This window comes from Nelusetta ayraudi, unplaced genomic scaffold, assembly GCF_046127955.1.
Source record: "Nelusetta ayraudi isolate G7.1 ecotype Tasmania unplaced genomic scaffold, CSIRO-AGI_Nayr_v1 ptg000026l, whole genome shotgun sequence".
Taxonomy (NCBI): Eukaryota; Metazoa; Chordata; class Actinopteri; order Tetraodontiformes; family Monacanthidae; genus Nelusetta; species Nelusetta ayraudi.
Window position 1 is genome coordinate 8226982 of NW_027466076.1, and position 16933 is coordinate 8243914.

General features: G+C 45.8%; 3 protein-coding genes across 8 annotated transcripts; 1 reads left to right on the forward strand and 2 right to left on the reverse strand.

The window, feature by feature from the left end:
• Positions 1–1873: 1873 nt before the first annotated feature.
• On the reverse strand, positions 1874–5159 carry mzt2b (mitotic spindle organizing protein 2B). Of its 6 annotated transcripts, none has more exons than XM_076029555.1 (5): positions 4949–5159; positions 4577–4762; positions 4056–4219; positions 3501–3638; positions 1874–2606 (listed from the first exon to the last, which is right to left on the reverse strand). In XM_076029555.1, the coding sequence occupies exons 2-5, from the start codon at positions 4750–4752 to the stop codon at positions 2461–2463; spliced, it is 624 nt and encodes a 207-aa protein (XP_075885670.1). In that variant the 5' UTR covers positions 4753–4762; positions 4949–5159; the 3' UTR covers positions 1874–2460. The 6 variants fall into 6 exon arrangements, with proteins under 6 accessions (XP_075885670.1, XP_075885671.1, XP_075885668.1 ...); XM_076029556.1 differs by having other exon boundaries at positions 3501–3635; positions 4949–5157; XM_076029553.1 differs by having other exon boundaries at positions 1874–2609; positions 4949–5157.
• A 200-nt stretch (positions 5160–5359) lies between these two features.
• On the forward strand, positions 5360–12481 carry trim23 (tripartite motif containing 23). The gene is made up of 11 exons (XM_076029551.1): positions 5360–5519; positions 6291–6453; positions 7167–7288; positions 7385–7663; positions 7737–7919; positions 8560–8775; positions 8860–8994; positions 9083–9212; positions 9295–9405; positions 10033–10157; positions 10274–12481. The coding sequence occupies exons 1-11, from the start codon at positions 5418–5420 to the stop codon at positions 10451–10453; spliced, it is 1746 nt and encodes a 581-aa protein (XP_075885666.1). The 5' UTR covers positions 5360–5417; the 3' UTR covers positions 10454–12481.
• Positions 12482–12555: 74 nt separating this feature from the next.
• Positions 12556–16803, reverse strand: ppwd1 (peptidylprolyl isomerase domain and WD repeat containing 1). Its single transcript, XM_076029550.1, has 11 exons — positions 16480–16803; positions 16264–16366; positions 15879–15982; positions 15616–15736; positions 15088–15535; positions 14796–14986; positions 14293–14482; positions 14002–14183; positions 13835–13916; positions 13573–13755; positions 12556–12804 (listed from the first exon to the last, which is right to left on the reverse strand). Exons 1-11 carry the CDS (start codon positions 16616–16618, stop codon positions 12661–12663), a joined length of 1887 nt encoding a protein of 628 aa, XP_075885665.1. The 5' UTR covers positions 16619–16803; the 3' UTR covers positions 12556–12660.
• Positions 16804–16933: the final 130 nt, after the last annotated feature.

Sequence of the window (16933 nt, forward strand, 5' to 3'; positions counted from 1 at the left end):
TGATATTTCAATAAATATGTTCAATTCAACGTTGGCCTGCGACTTTGTCCAAGTTTTACATTTTGGCCGACTGTGTATTTGAGTTTGACACCTTTGGTTTAAAGCAGCTCGAGGTAACTTTCGGTGCAAATGGCGAAGTGACGAAGTCAACACGCTGCAGCGCTAGTTTATTCATGTGGGAAAATACAAATAGTCGCCTAGCTGGAGCGCTCGTATGTGTTCAGGAAAAACACCAATATGAAATGCAAAACAGACATTGACAATAACGTGGTAGCAAACGTTCAAAACACTTTTATGACTTTGTCTGTCATCGAGGTTAATTATTGGGTTCCATTCCGTCATTTTATAATCTTGTAATGTAATAGTGGTATGTAAAACCGCCTCTAAATAAACGTGTGTGACGTTGCCGTAAATTGCTTCGTCCGGCGTGTCGGGTCGCGCTTGAAAGTTCCGCAGTGCAGTTACAGCTGGCACAACCCCCCCTCCCTCTCACTGCCGAGGCGGCACCATTGACCCTATTAATCGGTTATGTACCGCTTTACTGAGTTTGGAATCATCATTTTATGGTCGAAAGGTTACCTAGAGCTGCTTTAAGGTCTCATCCTGTGCAAAAAAATAAAATAAAAATCATTCTACCTACATTTGGTTTGTCACCAAACTCCCCAGAAAACGGAGAAGTCGACCCTTTACTTGTTTGGCCTGCTCCACTTTGCAAAAAGTGCATTTGTGGAAAGCAGCACTTTGTGATGTCACGAAGGGCACCACTCCCTCCTTCTGGTTTGTGACAACACCTGTAGCCACATGCTCCTTCATCGCCAAAATTCCTCATTTGTGTTCTCTTCCAGACAGGTGGACTGTCCAGTAAGACATAAGCCTGAGCAGGAAGCTAAATTTGAAGCAGGAGGCTGCAAACATAGGGCTAAATGTAAACGTCTCCTTAGATCTAACCGGTTAATTCAGGCAAAGCCGCCCTGTTGGGAGTGCAGGAGGAAAATAAAGATATTAACAGGCGACCTTTTAACTTCTTCACCTTTCAAGACAAAGATCAACCCTTCAAAAATTCATCCAGTGGGTGAGTGGAAACGGAAGAAGAGCGAGAGGAAGAAGAAGAAGAAGAAAAAAAAAGCCCCGGCAATTAGACCATTGCAGCGACACTCCCATCAAGTGAGCATTCTTGAAAGGGATGCCGGCTGCTATCGCCATCACAGAGTGGCCGACGTTCCTCAAGGTTCTGACAGTATTATCAGCCGTTCAGTGAGAGAAAAGGCGGGACAGCTGTTCTCCTTCAGCGTCAGACAAAGGGAAGACGGAGCAGAACGCCGCTGTACTTTTGATGAGCTAAAATAGAAAAGGAGCCGGCGTGTCCTTTTTTTCCCCCCTTCTGTTTGTCGCCTCTGTAGCCTCTCGCAACGATTACTGCGAGCCAAGCCGAGCGTCGCGGCTCGAGGTCCTCCTTTCAAGCCGCCACGCGCGCGCGCCGATCCAGCGAACGACTCCGCGCATTGTGCGACGAGATTCACTTCCGCCTCGCTCGGCCTCGAAACCTCATATTAGTTTAGTTTATCGTTTATTTCATAGACATGTTCCCGATACCGAGTGCTCGCAACATGTTAATGTACCGGAGTTAGTTTGACGCTAAATTCCATCCGCAGTCCCGTAATCTGGATTTATTTCACCTTTTCCAACGACGGAGACTTTTGTAGGTTTGGGGGTTATTTTACGAGACAAATTTGTGACAAAAGTATTTGGTTTATTGTTTTAATTTATTGAAGACTGTTTTTGTTATAAAAAAAAAGAAAAGAAAAGAAACAGACATTAAAACACACATGTTCACGATTTCTTTTTTGGCGGTGGTGGTGGTGGTGGGAGGGGGGGGGGGGGTGTATATTAAATATTTGTTGTTTCACTCACTCAGGCCATCATTTGCGGAATATAATTTTTGGTGAACTATCACGTCCAAAAATATTTATCTTCATACTTTACCTATGTGTTTGTGTTTGATGACTTGCTATTGATTCTGCTCATTAAGGCAACTTTTTTACCCCCAAATCTCAGTTTGGTTGCTTTTATCACCTGCCTCAAAAAAGCTTTGCAATGTGACGGCAGGTTTCGTAGCAGCGGAAGGCTGAGACAGACATCATGGGATGCAAAGGTACACACATTTAAAGAACATTATGAATGATCTTGTCTTACTCTTTTTTTTAAACCTAATTAGTTTCATATTTGAAAACATAAAAAAAATATTTTAGACTGCGTTGTTTCTATTGTGAAACGTTGCTGTATTTAACTAACGGCAACTGTCTTCTCAAACCTAAAATTTGAATTCTGATAAAAAAAACAAAAACAAAAATGTTTTTCGAACGACGCCGTTTATGTGAGCGAACGCAAAGATAAGTTAGCGACAAAGAAAAGAGTAATAAAATATTTACAAAGTGTCCAAGTGACCTGTGACCTTTTGTTTTAGGTGGAGTTGATCTGTGAGGATGAACTACTGCTGCCGGAACTCTTAGTCTTCTGCCCTCTGGTGGCGCTGGGCTGCCGCTGCACCCGATGGCCGGAGGCTTCTCTGCTCTTCTCGGGGTGGCCAGCAGCAGCTTTACTGCGCACTGCTGGAAAGGCGGCGAGCAGAGGAAACACGGCATTAATGAACACACACACAAAAAAAAGTTATTAATGTTGTTTTGTTTTTGTTAAAAAAAAATAAATAAATAAAAAAGATTACATGGGGTCAATGCAGAGGTAAAGATGCAGATGAAGGGTTTTATGTATCGAATGACGCATGGTATATTATCTTAAGAAAGAGCGGCATGCTAGCACTGTGCACTGCAATAATGCAAAAGTCTTACAGTGGTGAGGTTGTGGTGAAATCTGAACACCTGAATGTTCCATTTTCTGTTTGGGATTGTATTCAATGTTGAAGAACAGCGATGAGGTGTGACTTAAAGAGCGAGAACCAGTTCATGACGGAGCAGGAGGCAGACACAGGACCAAAAGTAGCATCCTGATGACTGCAGCAGGCCTATACAGATACTTTTCCTCTATAAGTATATATAAGTATAATATAAGTCCTAATTATCCATTTTATATCTGAAGACAACAGACTCCTGGAGGAGCCTTAAAAATGACAATATCAGCTGTACTGGCAACTCACGAAGCTGACATGCACAATTTTCTGAATTTACACACACATGCAAAAACACACACCATTACATTTTATGTGGATTTTGGAAGCATGCTGTTCTTCCTAAACAGGCTCAAACATTTCAACTATGAAGCCCTCAGTGCTTGGGTAGCTCCTCAATCCAGTCCCTTGCCGACACACACACACACACACACACACACACACACACACACACACACACACACACACACACACACACACACACACACACACACACACACACACACACACGCCATTTATTACAATAATGAAAGGGGAGCACGGTGTGAAGTGGCAGGCTGACAGATGGAGGTGTGGGACAAAGTGCACCAAAGGGAACCTTGAGAGTGAGGCGAGCTAGAGTCTTGGGGGCCGTAGACCACAATCTTAGTGTTGACCCTTGTGGCTCTGGGCCCAGATGCTGCGGGGGGAGTTGCGGGAAGCTTAGGGCTCTTTCCAGAGACCAAAGTGTCCTCTTCTTTGCCGAAAGACAGTGGAATTCAAGGGGGACAGAAAAGAAATTAGAGAGGGCAAGATCACAAGTGCCGCATGCAAAGAGCCAGCATCGTCTGTTCTACTGTGGATTCCCGACCGCCTCGGCAGTGTGAGCAGTGCAGGGAGTTCAGTTTGTTAGTGCGCACTGACATGCAAGGAAAAGTGAAAACTGTGAGAAAACTGTGTTAAAAAAGTTAAAACAATTAGTTAAAATAAGATTGGAGACTGTGACGGTTTGATTTTTGAACACATGCACACACGCACATAACAGACGTCCAATTACGCCTCGGCTCCGTTTCGTCTCACCCCTGTCTTCTGCATTCACACCAAGTATAGCAGGAAGCTTACAGTACTGCGTTTAGCAGCCGTGTGACTACGTGTCGACGGCGCAGGCACTCACCTCGGGGCTCGGCAGGCGCCGCGGGGATGTTGGTCGTCTGCGATGCGGTCGAGGCATCCCCGCCGCCGCCGTTCTCCGCGACCCTCTGACCTGCGCACATGGCCTTCAGTGTCTGGAAGACGGCTTGAGGGGCCACGTTCATCTTCAACAGATCCACGATGATTCTAGGGAGAAAGAAAAGGAGGGAAACGTAAAATTGTATCTGCAGCGTCCCATTGCTCCAATAGACAGTACAAAGTGTTCCTATGTAGTTGGATAATTAAGTCGTCACATGATAATTTCCTCATTGAAAAATTTGTATTATCACTTAAAGATTGTCTATTTTGGGGGCACTGGTAATTATTATTATTTTCCTTCAACATGAACATTAGTTTTTTCTTTTTGACAAATTAGTATTACAAAAGCAAGATAGCGTTTTGCTTCTGGTTAATGCAAATGACTCGTGTGGACACCACCAAATTTACTTTTAACATTAATCTAGTGTCAGTACTACAGAGCACTGGCGGCTGGGTTCCACTTACTTGAAGACCTCCTGGTCTACAGTGATGCCAGCGGCCTGCGTTAGTTCAAACAGCTCGGCGTCTTCAGCACTGAGGACTTTCTTCTTCTTTATGGCATATTTCTGCACGTTACTGGTGACCACCAGTGCGGGGGAATCCGGGGCGGAAGGAGCCGCTTGTTGGGGTGCTTGGGACATGGTGGGAGGCCTGAGAAGACGTACATACATCAGAATTAATGGGAACCTTTCCCCTGCGCCAGCTAGCTAGCGTTACCCGCCAAATGCCAAGTGACAAATTCTATTTTTCTATTATTCATTAACACGTCACAGATGTGGCTTTGACCGCTTGATATGTCTAACCATTGACAATAATGGGACAAAATCAGGTACATACCGTTAAGTAGCCTGCAATGACGGTTTTGCTTGTTTGCGCCAGATGAGTCGCATTTAGATTACGTCATAGTTACCGGACATTGTTGTCATTTTGAGGGACTTTTGGTTCGCGCTTACGCATTAAAATGTAAATTGTTTTTCGTTAACCCCCTTTTTGCAAAGGTTTTATTCACAATAAAAAATCACTATCTAGTTTTCACGTTTAAGATTGGCTTTATGTACAAACTGTAATTTTTTTTTTTTTAATGCAATTTTCTTGTGGCGTCTGAGGTACTGCTATCGTCACCAAAATAAAAGTATCACTTGAAGTCATTCTGCCAGAAACACTACATTAAAAACTAATATTATATGTTCTAAGTACATAAAATGAAAACGTCTTCGTTACAAATATTAAAAGAGCGAAACCGGAAATGCATGTGGGATTCGCCTCTCGGCTGCTGCTCAGCCCTGCGCTGCGCTGTCGTCCAAGAATGGCCGCTGCTGCTGCCGCAGGAATAAACAAGCAGGGCGCCGCAGTGACGATGGAGCCCTGTATCCGACACGGCAGAGGAGCTCATGGACACGCCGTTAAGGTTGACACATTGTCACTAACATCACACTTAATTTGTATTGCATTCATCGCGCGGTCGGGCTGTGCTCATCAAGTGCCGACAGCAGGCTAGCTTTCATATGGCTTCGTATTTTTGGGTGAATGCTGCTGCTGCTGCTGCGTTGGCGGAGGTGGCACGGGATGTCTGACTATCATCTAGATTTAGCATGAGCGGCTGTTATAAATTGCATTAGTGTAATAGTATGTCGCACTCCCTTCGTGATCTCTCTAGATAGAATCGAGTTTTAGTCGTGCCATTTGCGCCTTTGACGTGCTAACTGCAATGGATGTGTGTGTGTGTGTGTGTGTGTGTGTGTGTGTGTGTGTGTGTGTGTGTGTGTGTGTGTGTGTGTGTGTGTGTGTGTGTGTGTGCCATCGCTAGTTGGCGTCGGCGCAGGCTTTGGCTGCGTTTGGTCACTGCGGCTACCGTGCCTCCTTGCACACATCAGTGACAGTAGATTCTAAAGTGGCTGCCGAGATTCTTACGTTGAAAGTCTCCTGTCTCGAGATCCGACTTAGCAAATGTCAGCGCAGCTTTTGGATGAAGCTTCAGGAGGGACTGTTCCAAAGACTGCACCGTTCCAAGAGAGTCACTGACACTTGATCCCACTGCATTCTTTGTTTTTGTCCCCCCCCCCCCCCAGTTTCCTTAAATTGCTCACATCAGCATTAATTCATCTAGTTGTTAATCGATCTTTATTGTTGTCCATCTGATTTTTCACAAAGTCACCCATGTTGTATTTTTCCTTCGTAGGTGCTGGAGTGTGGTGTGTGTGAGGACGTGTTCTCGCTGCAAGGCGACAAGGTCCCCCGTCTCCTGCTATGTGGCCACACGGTGTGCCACGACTGTCTGACCCGGCTGCCCCTCCACGGGCGAGCGGTCCGCTGCCCCTTCGACAGGCAGGTCACAGAGCTGGGTGAGTAAGAGGATTAGCATTATTCAGCATGCGGCTGCTCTGCGTGCATCGTTTTATTTTCAGAATCGTGTTTTTCCCCTGCCAGATGTTCCGATGCCGAGGTTAATAGGGGCCGAGGGTATTTTATCCAGCAGGCCGCAGGAGGAAAAAAATAGTGCAGATGCATGCTAACGTTAACGTGAGACATAAGGGGGAGGGATGATGCTAGCCGGTTGGCTTTGCCCTTATTTGACATTCATGCTTTTGTTTTGTTTTGTTGTTTTTTTTGATGGCGTAAACCTGCCAAAGCTCTGCATAAAAATTATCATTCATTAATTTGTTTGAAGTTGATGTTCTTGTGACAAGGCATCAGTGCAAACGCAAACTCGTTTTAACAGTTGGTCTGTTTAACAAGCAGCACTTTACCTTATTAATTACTGAGTTGCTGATTTTGAATGTGTGACTTTTACGATGTCTGTTTATCGCACATCTGCTATAGACAGAAAAAAGATCATCCGAGGGTTTAGGTGTAAAGCAAAGAGTGTAATTTACCTCAGAATGCATTTTGCTTCAATTACAAGTTTGAATCAAAACAATTTTCTTCAAGAAAAAATACAGTCAGCCAAAGATTTTGCAACTAGATTGTAAGAAAACCATTTATTTGCTCTGCATCTTAGACTGTTACTTTTTGACTGATCTCATGTTAATATTTGACTTCTTTCTTTTTCTTTCAGGGGATTCTGGAGTTTGGGGTCTGAAGAAGAACTTTGCTCTGCTCGAGCTTCTGGAGCGCCTCCAGAACGGCGCCACCAACCAGTCAGGGGTAGCGGAGGAAGCCCTGAAAGGCATGGGAGAAGTAAGAACCCGCCCCCTTTGGAGGTATCACCCTCTTCTTAACCAATCCAGCCCGAGTTCTACAACCTCCTCCTTTGTTCTTTCCCTTTCCCGCCAGTGCATCATCCGCTGTGACGAGGACGAGAGCCACACGGCCTCCATGTACTGCACCGTGTGCGCCACCCACTTGTGCGGCGAGTGCTCGCAGCTCACGCACTCCACGCGCACGCTGGCCAAACACCGGCGGGTGCCGCTGGCGGACAAGCCCCACGAGAAGACCCTGTGCCCTCAGCACCAGGTCCACGCCATCGAGTTTGTCTGCCTGGAGGAGGCGTGTCAGCCGGGGCCCCTCATGTGCTGCGTGTGCAAGGAGTACGGCAAGCACCAGGGACACAAGGTACTCCAGGACAATGGTCGCAATACCCTCATCATGAAACAAAACTTATGCTAACGTGCTCTCGATCTCCTAGCACGCCGTCCTGGAGACGGAAGCCAATCAGATCCGTGCGTCCATCCTGGACATGGCCCACTGCATCCGCACCTTCACGGACGAAGTGTCCGAGTACTCCAGGAAGCTGGTGGGAATCGTGCAGCAGATAGAAGGCGGGGAGCAGATCGTGGAGGACGGAGTGGGCATGGCGCACACTGAACATGTGAGTCAGTCCCGGGGCCCGAACAACAACAACAACAACAACAGTAAAAGTTGCCTGGTTTCTGTTTTAAATGTCGAGGCGAATGTTTCATGAAAGTCTGAAAAAAAAAAAAAAGCATGAAGAGAAAGGAGTGCGTTTCCATCCTGGAATTTTATTGGATCGTTTCTTTGCATTAGCTTGTGTCGTTGTAGGTGGTGGGCAAACTTTTTGACTGGTGGGGCCACAAAGGGTTCTAAAATGTGACAGAGGGGGTCGGAGCAGCAGCAGATGGATGGAGTGTTTTGGTGACCCACCTCAAAGGAGGAAAAAATATATCATGAGTCATCATCATGTGTTACGACAAAATCAGTGTTTAGCTCTTTATTGAAATGACCCTTGAAACACTAAAAAATTGGATGAAATACAGCTATTTTATTACTTACTTACTATTAATACAAGTTCTTTAAGTTCAGCGGGCCTGATCACAAAGCCTAACGGGCCGCATATGGCCCCCGGGCCGTAGTTTGCCAACGTCTGTTGTAGGCAGGTAGTGAAATTAAAAGTTTTATGGATGATACCAAGCAATGACTGTAAATGAGTGTAAACCGTCACCTTTTTTTGCAACGTGAACGCACATGAACATGTGATCTTCTGTCACCAGTGCGCTGGCACGGCGGAGAGCGCGCGGTCCTGCGTGCGGGCCTACTTCGCCGACCTCCACGAGACCCTGTGTCGGCAGGAGGAGATGGCGCTGAGCGTGGTCGACGCCCACGTGCGCGAGCGGCTCATCTGGCTGCGGCAGCAGCAGGAGGACATGACCATCCTGCTGTCTCAGGTCTCCACGGCCTGCCTGCACTGCGAGAAGACGCTCCAGCAGGTAGGCAGGCAGCCGAGCTCGAAGAGAGAAGAAGGTTTAAAAAAAAAAAGCAGACTTAACGCGACCGGCTTGCGTGGTTTTCAGGACGACTGCAGAGTGGTGCTGGCCAAGCAGGAGATCAACTGCTTGCTGGAGACGCTCCAGAAGCAGCAGCACCAGTTCACAGAGCTGGCCGACCACATTCAGCTGGACGCCGGCATCCCCGTCACCTTCACCAAGGTACACGCGCGCACGCACGCCCGGATCCTGGGTGTATTGCTGCCGCCAGGTCAAGCTTTCTTATTTCATCAATGTTATTGTGGTTCAGGACAACCGGGTCCACATCGGTCCAAAGATGGAGATCCGGGTGGTAACACTGGGGCTGGACAGCGCAGGGAAGACCACCATCCTCTTCAAGCTCAAGCAGGACGAGTTCATGCAGCCCATCCCAACCATTGGTAAAAGAAAACGGGGGGGGGGGACAAAAAGAGCATTCCCGAAGTCGTCCTCTCTCTGATGTGTCCTCCTCTGTCTGTTCAGGCTTCAACGTGGAGACGGTGGAGTACAAGAACTTGAAGTTCACCATCTGGGATGTCGGAGGCAAACACAAGCTGCGACCTCTGTGGAAACACTATTACCTGAACACTCAAGGTAGCGCCGTCTCTGCACGATGTACACTGACTGCATCATGACGGGTGCTATTATTATGCTATAAACCATGGGTGGGCAAACTACGGCCCGAGGGCCATATGTGGCCCGTTTAGCTTTTTAATCCGGCCCGCCAACATTGAAGAAACGATATTAATAGTACGCAATTCATAAAAATGCTGCGTTTCAGTGAATTTTTTTTCAGTGTTTTCAGTCATTTTAGATCCCATTGTGGCCCCACCAGTCAAAACCCATGCCTGCTATAAACCATTTGCAAATGTGCTCTTTTCATTACTTTTTTGCCCAATATTTGGGCCACTCCCATAGAATACAGGATGTAGCCTCCCAGAGTAAATATCTGACTGTTGGCTGGTGAGCAACATGATGGCAAAATCAGAGTGCGGGCGATTAATATTACTTTTAAATTGGAAGATCGTCACTTTTTCAGATCCAAAGCAACTCTCTTCTTCTCTTGTTGCGTCTGCAAATGATGGACATTTCATTTTCAATTTACTATTCATTTTTTATCATACATTTTTGTTTTTTATCTGTAATTTCTGCTGCTGCAATGTGCAATCTCCCCTACTAAAACTAATAAATGTTCTTCTTCTTCTTCTGCCTCTGGTGCAGCGGTGGTGTTTGTGGTGGACAGCTGCCACAGGGACCGTCTGATGGAGGCTCACAGCGAACTGGCCAAACTACTGACGGAGAAGGAGCTGCGGGACGCCCTGCTGCTCATCTTCGCCAACAAACAGGTGGGGGAATGAGAGTCAAAGAGAGACTTTAAAAATAAAAAAACATAAAAAAAAAAAAGCCACGCACATCTTGCTCAGACAAGATTTTTGTTTTGTGTTGTTTTTTTTTTTTGCAGGACGTCCCTGGCGCCGTGTCCGTGGAAGAGATGACGGAGCTTCTGAGCCTGCACAAGCTGTGCTGCGGGAGGAGCTGGCACATACAGGGCTGCGACGCCCGCAGCGGCATGGGGCTGCACGAGGGCCTCGACTGGCTCTCCAGACAACTGGTGGCCGCCGGCGTCCTGGACGTGGCGTAAACTCGTCGCCGCCCACCTGAGGCCGCTTCTCCCTGAAAACCTGCTCACCGGCTCTCCAGACACTAAAGAAGCAATGCACTCTGCTCCTCCTCCTCCTCTTCCTCCTCATCATCATCACGTTGACTTCTTTTGCACATTTTCATCATCGTCGAGATGTAAATACTTTTCAGTCCAGCGGCCCACAACCAGGAAACCTAAAGTCAACCCAGTCCCCCCCCCTGCTAGATTTCTAAAAGGCAGCTTTCACACTTGGCTTTTTGTTTTTTGTTTTTTGTTTTTTTTGTTCAAGCCCGTCCGATCCCATCGCAGGAAGCTCCACACCTCCAGACGGTGTTCCAAGTTCTCACATCATCTATAATCAACCAAACCCCGCCGCCTTGTGACAGTGACCTTAACCCACCTTCGTAAAGCTCCTAGAATTCACGTGTGGATACACCCCCCCCCTCCCGATCACGCCGGGAAACTGCAACCTCATCAATAACCAAACACGCAACAGTTTGCGCTTCGCGTCTTCGCAGGTGAGCGAGACTGAAGAGACACGCAGGTCCTGGGTGACTCCCGCTGGCTTTGAATTGATGGTCAATTAACACATTTTGGCTGTTTTTTTTTTTTTATCTTTTGGCCTTGTACAGAAGAGGATTAGGGCCACTAGAAGAGAAAAAAATTTATGATTTTTCCAAGTTTCCAAAATGAGAATAAAGTTGAAATTTCGAGATTAAAGTTGAAATTTCGAGAATAACGTTGACATAAAAAAGACAACATTTTGTGGATAAAATCTAAATTTTGCAATTAATGTCAAAGTGAAGTAAGTCAAAATGTTGGGAATAAGGTGAAAAGGCTCTGCGGAAGTACTTTAGTTTTTGCCAGTTTCCTGGTTACTGTGGGTTTAAACTTTGTGGGATACACCTGTTAGTTGTTAGCAGTTGACTGTGGGTAACTGTGGGTAACGACCTTATTCATGAAATTTTGACTTTATTCACAAAATTTCATCTTTTTTTAACTTCAACTTTATTCGTGAAATTTTGACTTTAATCACGAAAATTCAACTTTATTTACAAAATTTCGTGTTTTTTGACATCAACTTTTTTTAACGAAATTTTGACTTTATTCACGAAATTTCAACTTAAAAACTCAAAACGAAAACTTAAATAAAAGTCTCCTTCCTGTGATATTTTTTTTTCTTCTTGTGGCTCTAATCCTCTTTCGTAGCCTTGACAAAGAATGCAAAAGGAAAAAAAAAAGCAGACATTTTGCGTGGTTTAAATTATGTGTGTTTTTTTTTTTGTATTTTAAGTGTACTGTATGAACCCGTTTACTGCACATGTCAGTAGTTCTGGTTTGAAAAATGTAAAAAGAAAAGAAAAAAAAGTGTTTTCCGTTACAGAACAAGCCGTTTACTGAAGTTATTTAAAGGCAGGAGCACAGGCATTACGCGTCGAGGTGTGACCTTGAGTGATGAATTAGGCGCCTGCAGTAGCGAAGAGCCTCGCACGCACGCACGCACAGACACACACACACACATAATCTGTGAAACGCAACTGGTTTGCTGCCTCGCTGTCAGTCGAATGAACCGTCTGCTGTTTCCATGTCAACTCTGAATATTAGTCTCACTGCAAAGCGAAAACGTCTTGTGAAGATACTCCTATTTAAAAAGCGTCGCTCGAGCTCGGAGCGACGGCGTGCATTTAACGCGACGGCCTTTTCGGCTGCAATGTGAAACGTTGTGAAGCATCAAACCCGACACCGACACTCGTCTTGTTATTGTCGTTTGATTTAATCTTCATTCATTGCTATGTAATGTTTATGTTTAATGACTTGTATTTAAAAAAGAAAAAGAAAAAAAAAGTGTGTGTGTGAAAAGCCTTTTCCACGGCAGTCATGAAAAAAAAAAAAAAAAAGAAAATTGCCAATTGTTTCTGGATTGTAGAAGCACAATGCGAGTCAGCATTTGTTACCGGTGGACTTCCGTACGGCTTTTTGTAAATGATCCATTTTGTGAGGCTGGAAAATAAACTAACTGACCCAATTCTTCTGACTTGCTGGTTCATTCAAACGGCTCCCAATTCTGTCGCCGTTGTCAGCAAACAGCTCTTACAACAGCCTTCCCCAAAGAGTTTTTTTTTAATAAGTCATTCCACGAGTACATATATGTAAAAAAAAAAAAAAAAACCTGACATGGCTGTACAGGACATGATGAACCTGTGACATCACTTGACAGTTATGTTGATGATGTTAATGTCTTCGTAAGGTTTCTCGGTCTTGGGGCTGACTTTGGCGTTGGAGATCCTCTGGACCACCTCCATGCCTTTGGTGCACCTTCCGAACACCGTGTGCTTGTTGTCGAGCCAGGGCTGCAGGACAAAGAGAGAGCAGAGAGGAGGACGTGTGTGAATCTTCTACTGGCTGCAATCCAAAGAAATCACGTCTCTGACTGAACGAGAAGCAGACTGCTGTATAGGATGACGACGATGATGAGGGACATAAAAAGATCAAACATTAATTTCACCGCTCACAAATAAGTTGGAGCTTCTGCAACGTCGAATTGTGAATATGAAACATTAGAGATTTACGACTCCAAGACAAGATTCTTCCAACAGCCGATGTGGACGAGCAAACCAGGAATCGTCAGCGACAGGATGCAACTTACTTAGTTACTAAGTAAATTGTAACTAAGTGACCAATATGCCAGCATAAACAGTTAACAATAAATAGTCAGAGCAGCTGTGGTTACACATGTAGCTTAGCACCACCAGTGCAAAGCGCTTTGGGTGCCTTGAAAAGCGATATATTAATCTAATCCATTATTATCATCATTATTATTATTATTCAATAATCCCTTGCTACCAAGGGTTCTTAGCCACAGTCATCTGAGCCAAGATCTTAACCACAATCCTTTGCTACTCCTTTGTTTTCGGTACAAATCCCAACATAGACCAGTAAAACCAAAGCCGATCGTCATACATACTTGGGATTTTTACCAATGAAAACCATTAGGATCAAACATCTTTTCTTTTTTTTTTTTCTTTTCTTGCAGTTTCACGTTCAAAGCAATTGCACGTGAATGAAGGGCATCTACGATAAGACCTCCATCAGAGTTTTCAAAGAGATGGATGACTCACAGTGGGCACGACGGTGATGAAGAACTGCGAGCCGTTGGTGCCGGGGCCCGCGTTGGCCATGCTGAGGGTGTACGGCCGGTCGTGTCTCAGCGTGGCCTGGAATTCGTCCTCGAACTCCCCTCCCCAGATGCTCTCGCCTCCCATGCCAGTGCCGGTTGGGTCTCCGGTCTGGATCATGAAGCCCTGCACCGCAGCATGGAGAAGGTGTTGGTGGCCACAATAACAGAGCTGAGAAATCTTGACTTCGGACGGGAGAGTTTACCTTGATGACTCTGTGGAATATGTGGCCGTTGTAGTAGCTGTTCCTGCTGTGGACGCAGAAGTTTTCCACGGTTTTGGGGCACCTGTGAAGCAGACGACGACATGAATTGGTCTTATTTGGTGAGCTTGAAGGCAGACGCTTGTGCCAACGCATTTCTTTGGACTTACTCGACAGGGAAAAGCTTGATGTGGATGTCTCCCATGGAGGTGTGGATGATGGCGCTGTCAGACACTCTCTTGGGCCCCTCGGCCTGCGTGGCTGCCATCACTTCCTCCTTTGAGGGCTTCTCGTTAAAGATGTCTCTGTCCGAGTCGGCACTCTTTGTGTCCTCCGATTCCCGCTTTGAAAACTTAAAGATAAGTCAAGGGTCATGATGTGACTTATCGGGTAAGAAGCAGCAGAATTTAAAAAAAAAAAAAAAAAAAAAAAAGGTCTTAAAGAGCGTCACATCATCTCACCAAATAGAAGCGGTTCTTTTTAAAAGCCGTGCAGAATAATGTCGGGTCGGGCTCCACGTTCTCCAGGGCGGGGTTGTCGGAGGCTTTCATCTCGACGGTGGGCGCCACCTTCATGGCCGTGGCGATGCCTTGGAAGAGGCTCAGCTGGACCACACGGATGTTCTCCAGCTTCCCCAGGATCCGGACGCATCTGGAAAACAGGAACACTTGGTAAATTGCGACCTCACACTGAGGTTCTCACTTCAGATAGAAGCAAGACGTTAGAATCACTTTATTAGCAATCTGGCAATATGGACATGTGTAACAATAAAATCAATTGACCCTTCAAGCACCTGGATGATGCTTCCAGTCTTGTGAAGAGGGTCAAGAACAACAGACAATGACCCTCATTAGATTTGGCAGGTGAAATTGGCTAAAATAAAAATTGCAATCAATACATAGCAAGACTTGCAATGATACAGTACATGCCACCAGAGCCCCCCCATCAAGTGAGTGGAAACTACCTGTTGGTTTCAACGTTGATGACCTTGATGCCCAGCATGGTGCCGTAAAGCACAAAGTGGCCCGTCTCGTCAAAGATGACGTTCGTCAGCCGGACTCCGTCGACCTTCTCCAGCTCTCTCTCCACAGCCATCCGCCTCCCGAACTCCATGTCGGGCAGCTGCTGCCTCATCTGTTGCAATTCTGTGTACATCTGATGCAGAAACAAACAAAGAAAAAACAAACGGGTGTGATGAGCACATGGGCTCGCCTCATCAGCGAACGAGCGAACTGCAGGACCAGTGGAGGGCTTACCGGTAGCGACTCATCGAACACTCTCATAAGTTTTCCCGTAAGGAAGCGGAAGATTCGCACTTTCCTGTCGGAGGCAATCGTGGCCATTTTCTTCCCATCAGGGGAAAATGCGAGGCAGGTGGGATAGGCTTTGTGTTTTGCAAATTCATACAAGTCTGTGTCCGTTTTATACTCCCAGTGCACGTTCTTGGGGAACTTGAATTCGGTTGGGAGGCTGGTCCAGTATTCCAACATTCCCGCTCTGTCGGCAGAGACAATGACTCTAAATTTGGGATTCAGGCGGATCTGGGTCAGAGGCGAGGAGTGCAGCTTGTCGAAGATGTGGAGGGGCTTGTTGTTTCCCCTTCCATCATAAACAAAGATCTTTCCCGTGGACTTTTCAGAGCAGGCAACGATGGAAATGGAATCTCTGGGATTGTAGATCCACTCGCACTGACCTGGATGGTAACTTCAGACGACAATAAGAGCGATCGTGAGTGTCACGTCACGGCAACGCAAAGTGAAGCAAGACGCGGAACTTTCACTGACCCCAGTCTCAACATGTTGATCATGTCAAAGTTGACAACGTCAAATACTTTCATGGCCTGATCGTCTCCAACAGAACAGAAAAGGGCCCCGTCAGCACTAACTGAAACACCTTCGATCACACCTGCAGCAAAAGTGACAAGAATGTCAGCGATCAATGCATCACTTAGTACAGCACATGGTAAATTCTGGTACAATCACTCTCTAATCACAGTTAATAGAATACAGGACATAACGCTACTTCACATAATAGACTCAGTAAATACCCAGATGACTCCGAAAGTGTTTGACAAATTCTATTCCCTCGTCTTCCCTCTTCTTCCAGAACTTCACATGTCCATCCTGGCTGGCTGTGACAACAAAGTCGGTCCTGCAAAAGTGAATTGCCTTTCAGTAAAACCAAAAACTTGTGAGATCGAACGGTATGACATCAATTTGGAGCTTGCAGTGTAAAATTACACTCGGTACTGTTGTCACTTTAGGCAGAAAAATGCTGTGTAATAGTGTTTATAACAGAGTCGTGAAACAGTATACCTCTGAAAACAAAACACAATGTGGGCAACTAAGACAACAACATGTTTGTAAGACAGATCAGCACAAAAGTTACTGCTTTAGTTGCTGCAACACGCCTGATTTTTTTAAAACACTTACTTTGTGCACACAATGTGGGTGATAACGTCTCTGTGCATGTAGCTCCGTTCATACATTGCAGCCGAAGGGAGGTTGTCCAGATACACACGCTCGAATTCGAGCACTAGTGAAAAACAAAACACACCGGAGTTAGCGGGAACTGTTAGCATAGCTAGCAAGAGATAGCAAGAGTCGCACATGAATGCGGAAAAAATAATCCGACTGCCAGATACATACCTTTTCTTTTCTTGGTCTGAACAGCTTCACTTGGCATGGGTCCGACCCATTCATCATCTTCTCCATCTCCATCTCCACCTCCATCCTCATTATCCTCCGCTTTTCGCTTAAGTTCCACATTGTTTTCAGCGTCCGCCATCGTTTCCAATCTTCCGTATTGTCCGTCGAGAAATTGCGGTACTTCCGTTCGGGCCAACGACTGACGAGACTTTTAAGCAATCTTGCCAACGTTTAAGTGTTGAAAAATTCACTTATTTCGTCAATATTGCGTGGTGTCATAAACTATATCCGCTAACCACTGATTAAGTTGTACAGCGAGGAGTTTCTCTGTGGAACAAGATCCCTGTGATGTTTGTGGGGTGCACATTATTGTGAAACACTTGGGACCGACCAAATTTCAAAATTAGGGGCGTTATGACCATTGTTTCGAAATGTATTTCACACGCACAACCGT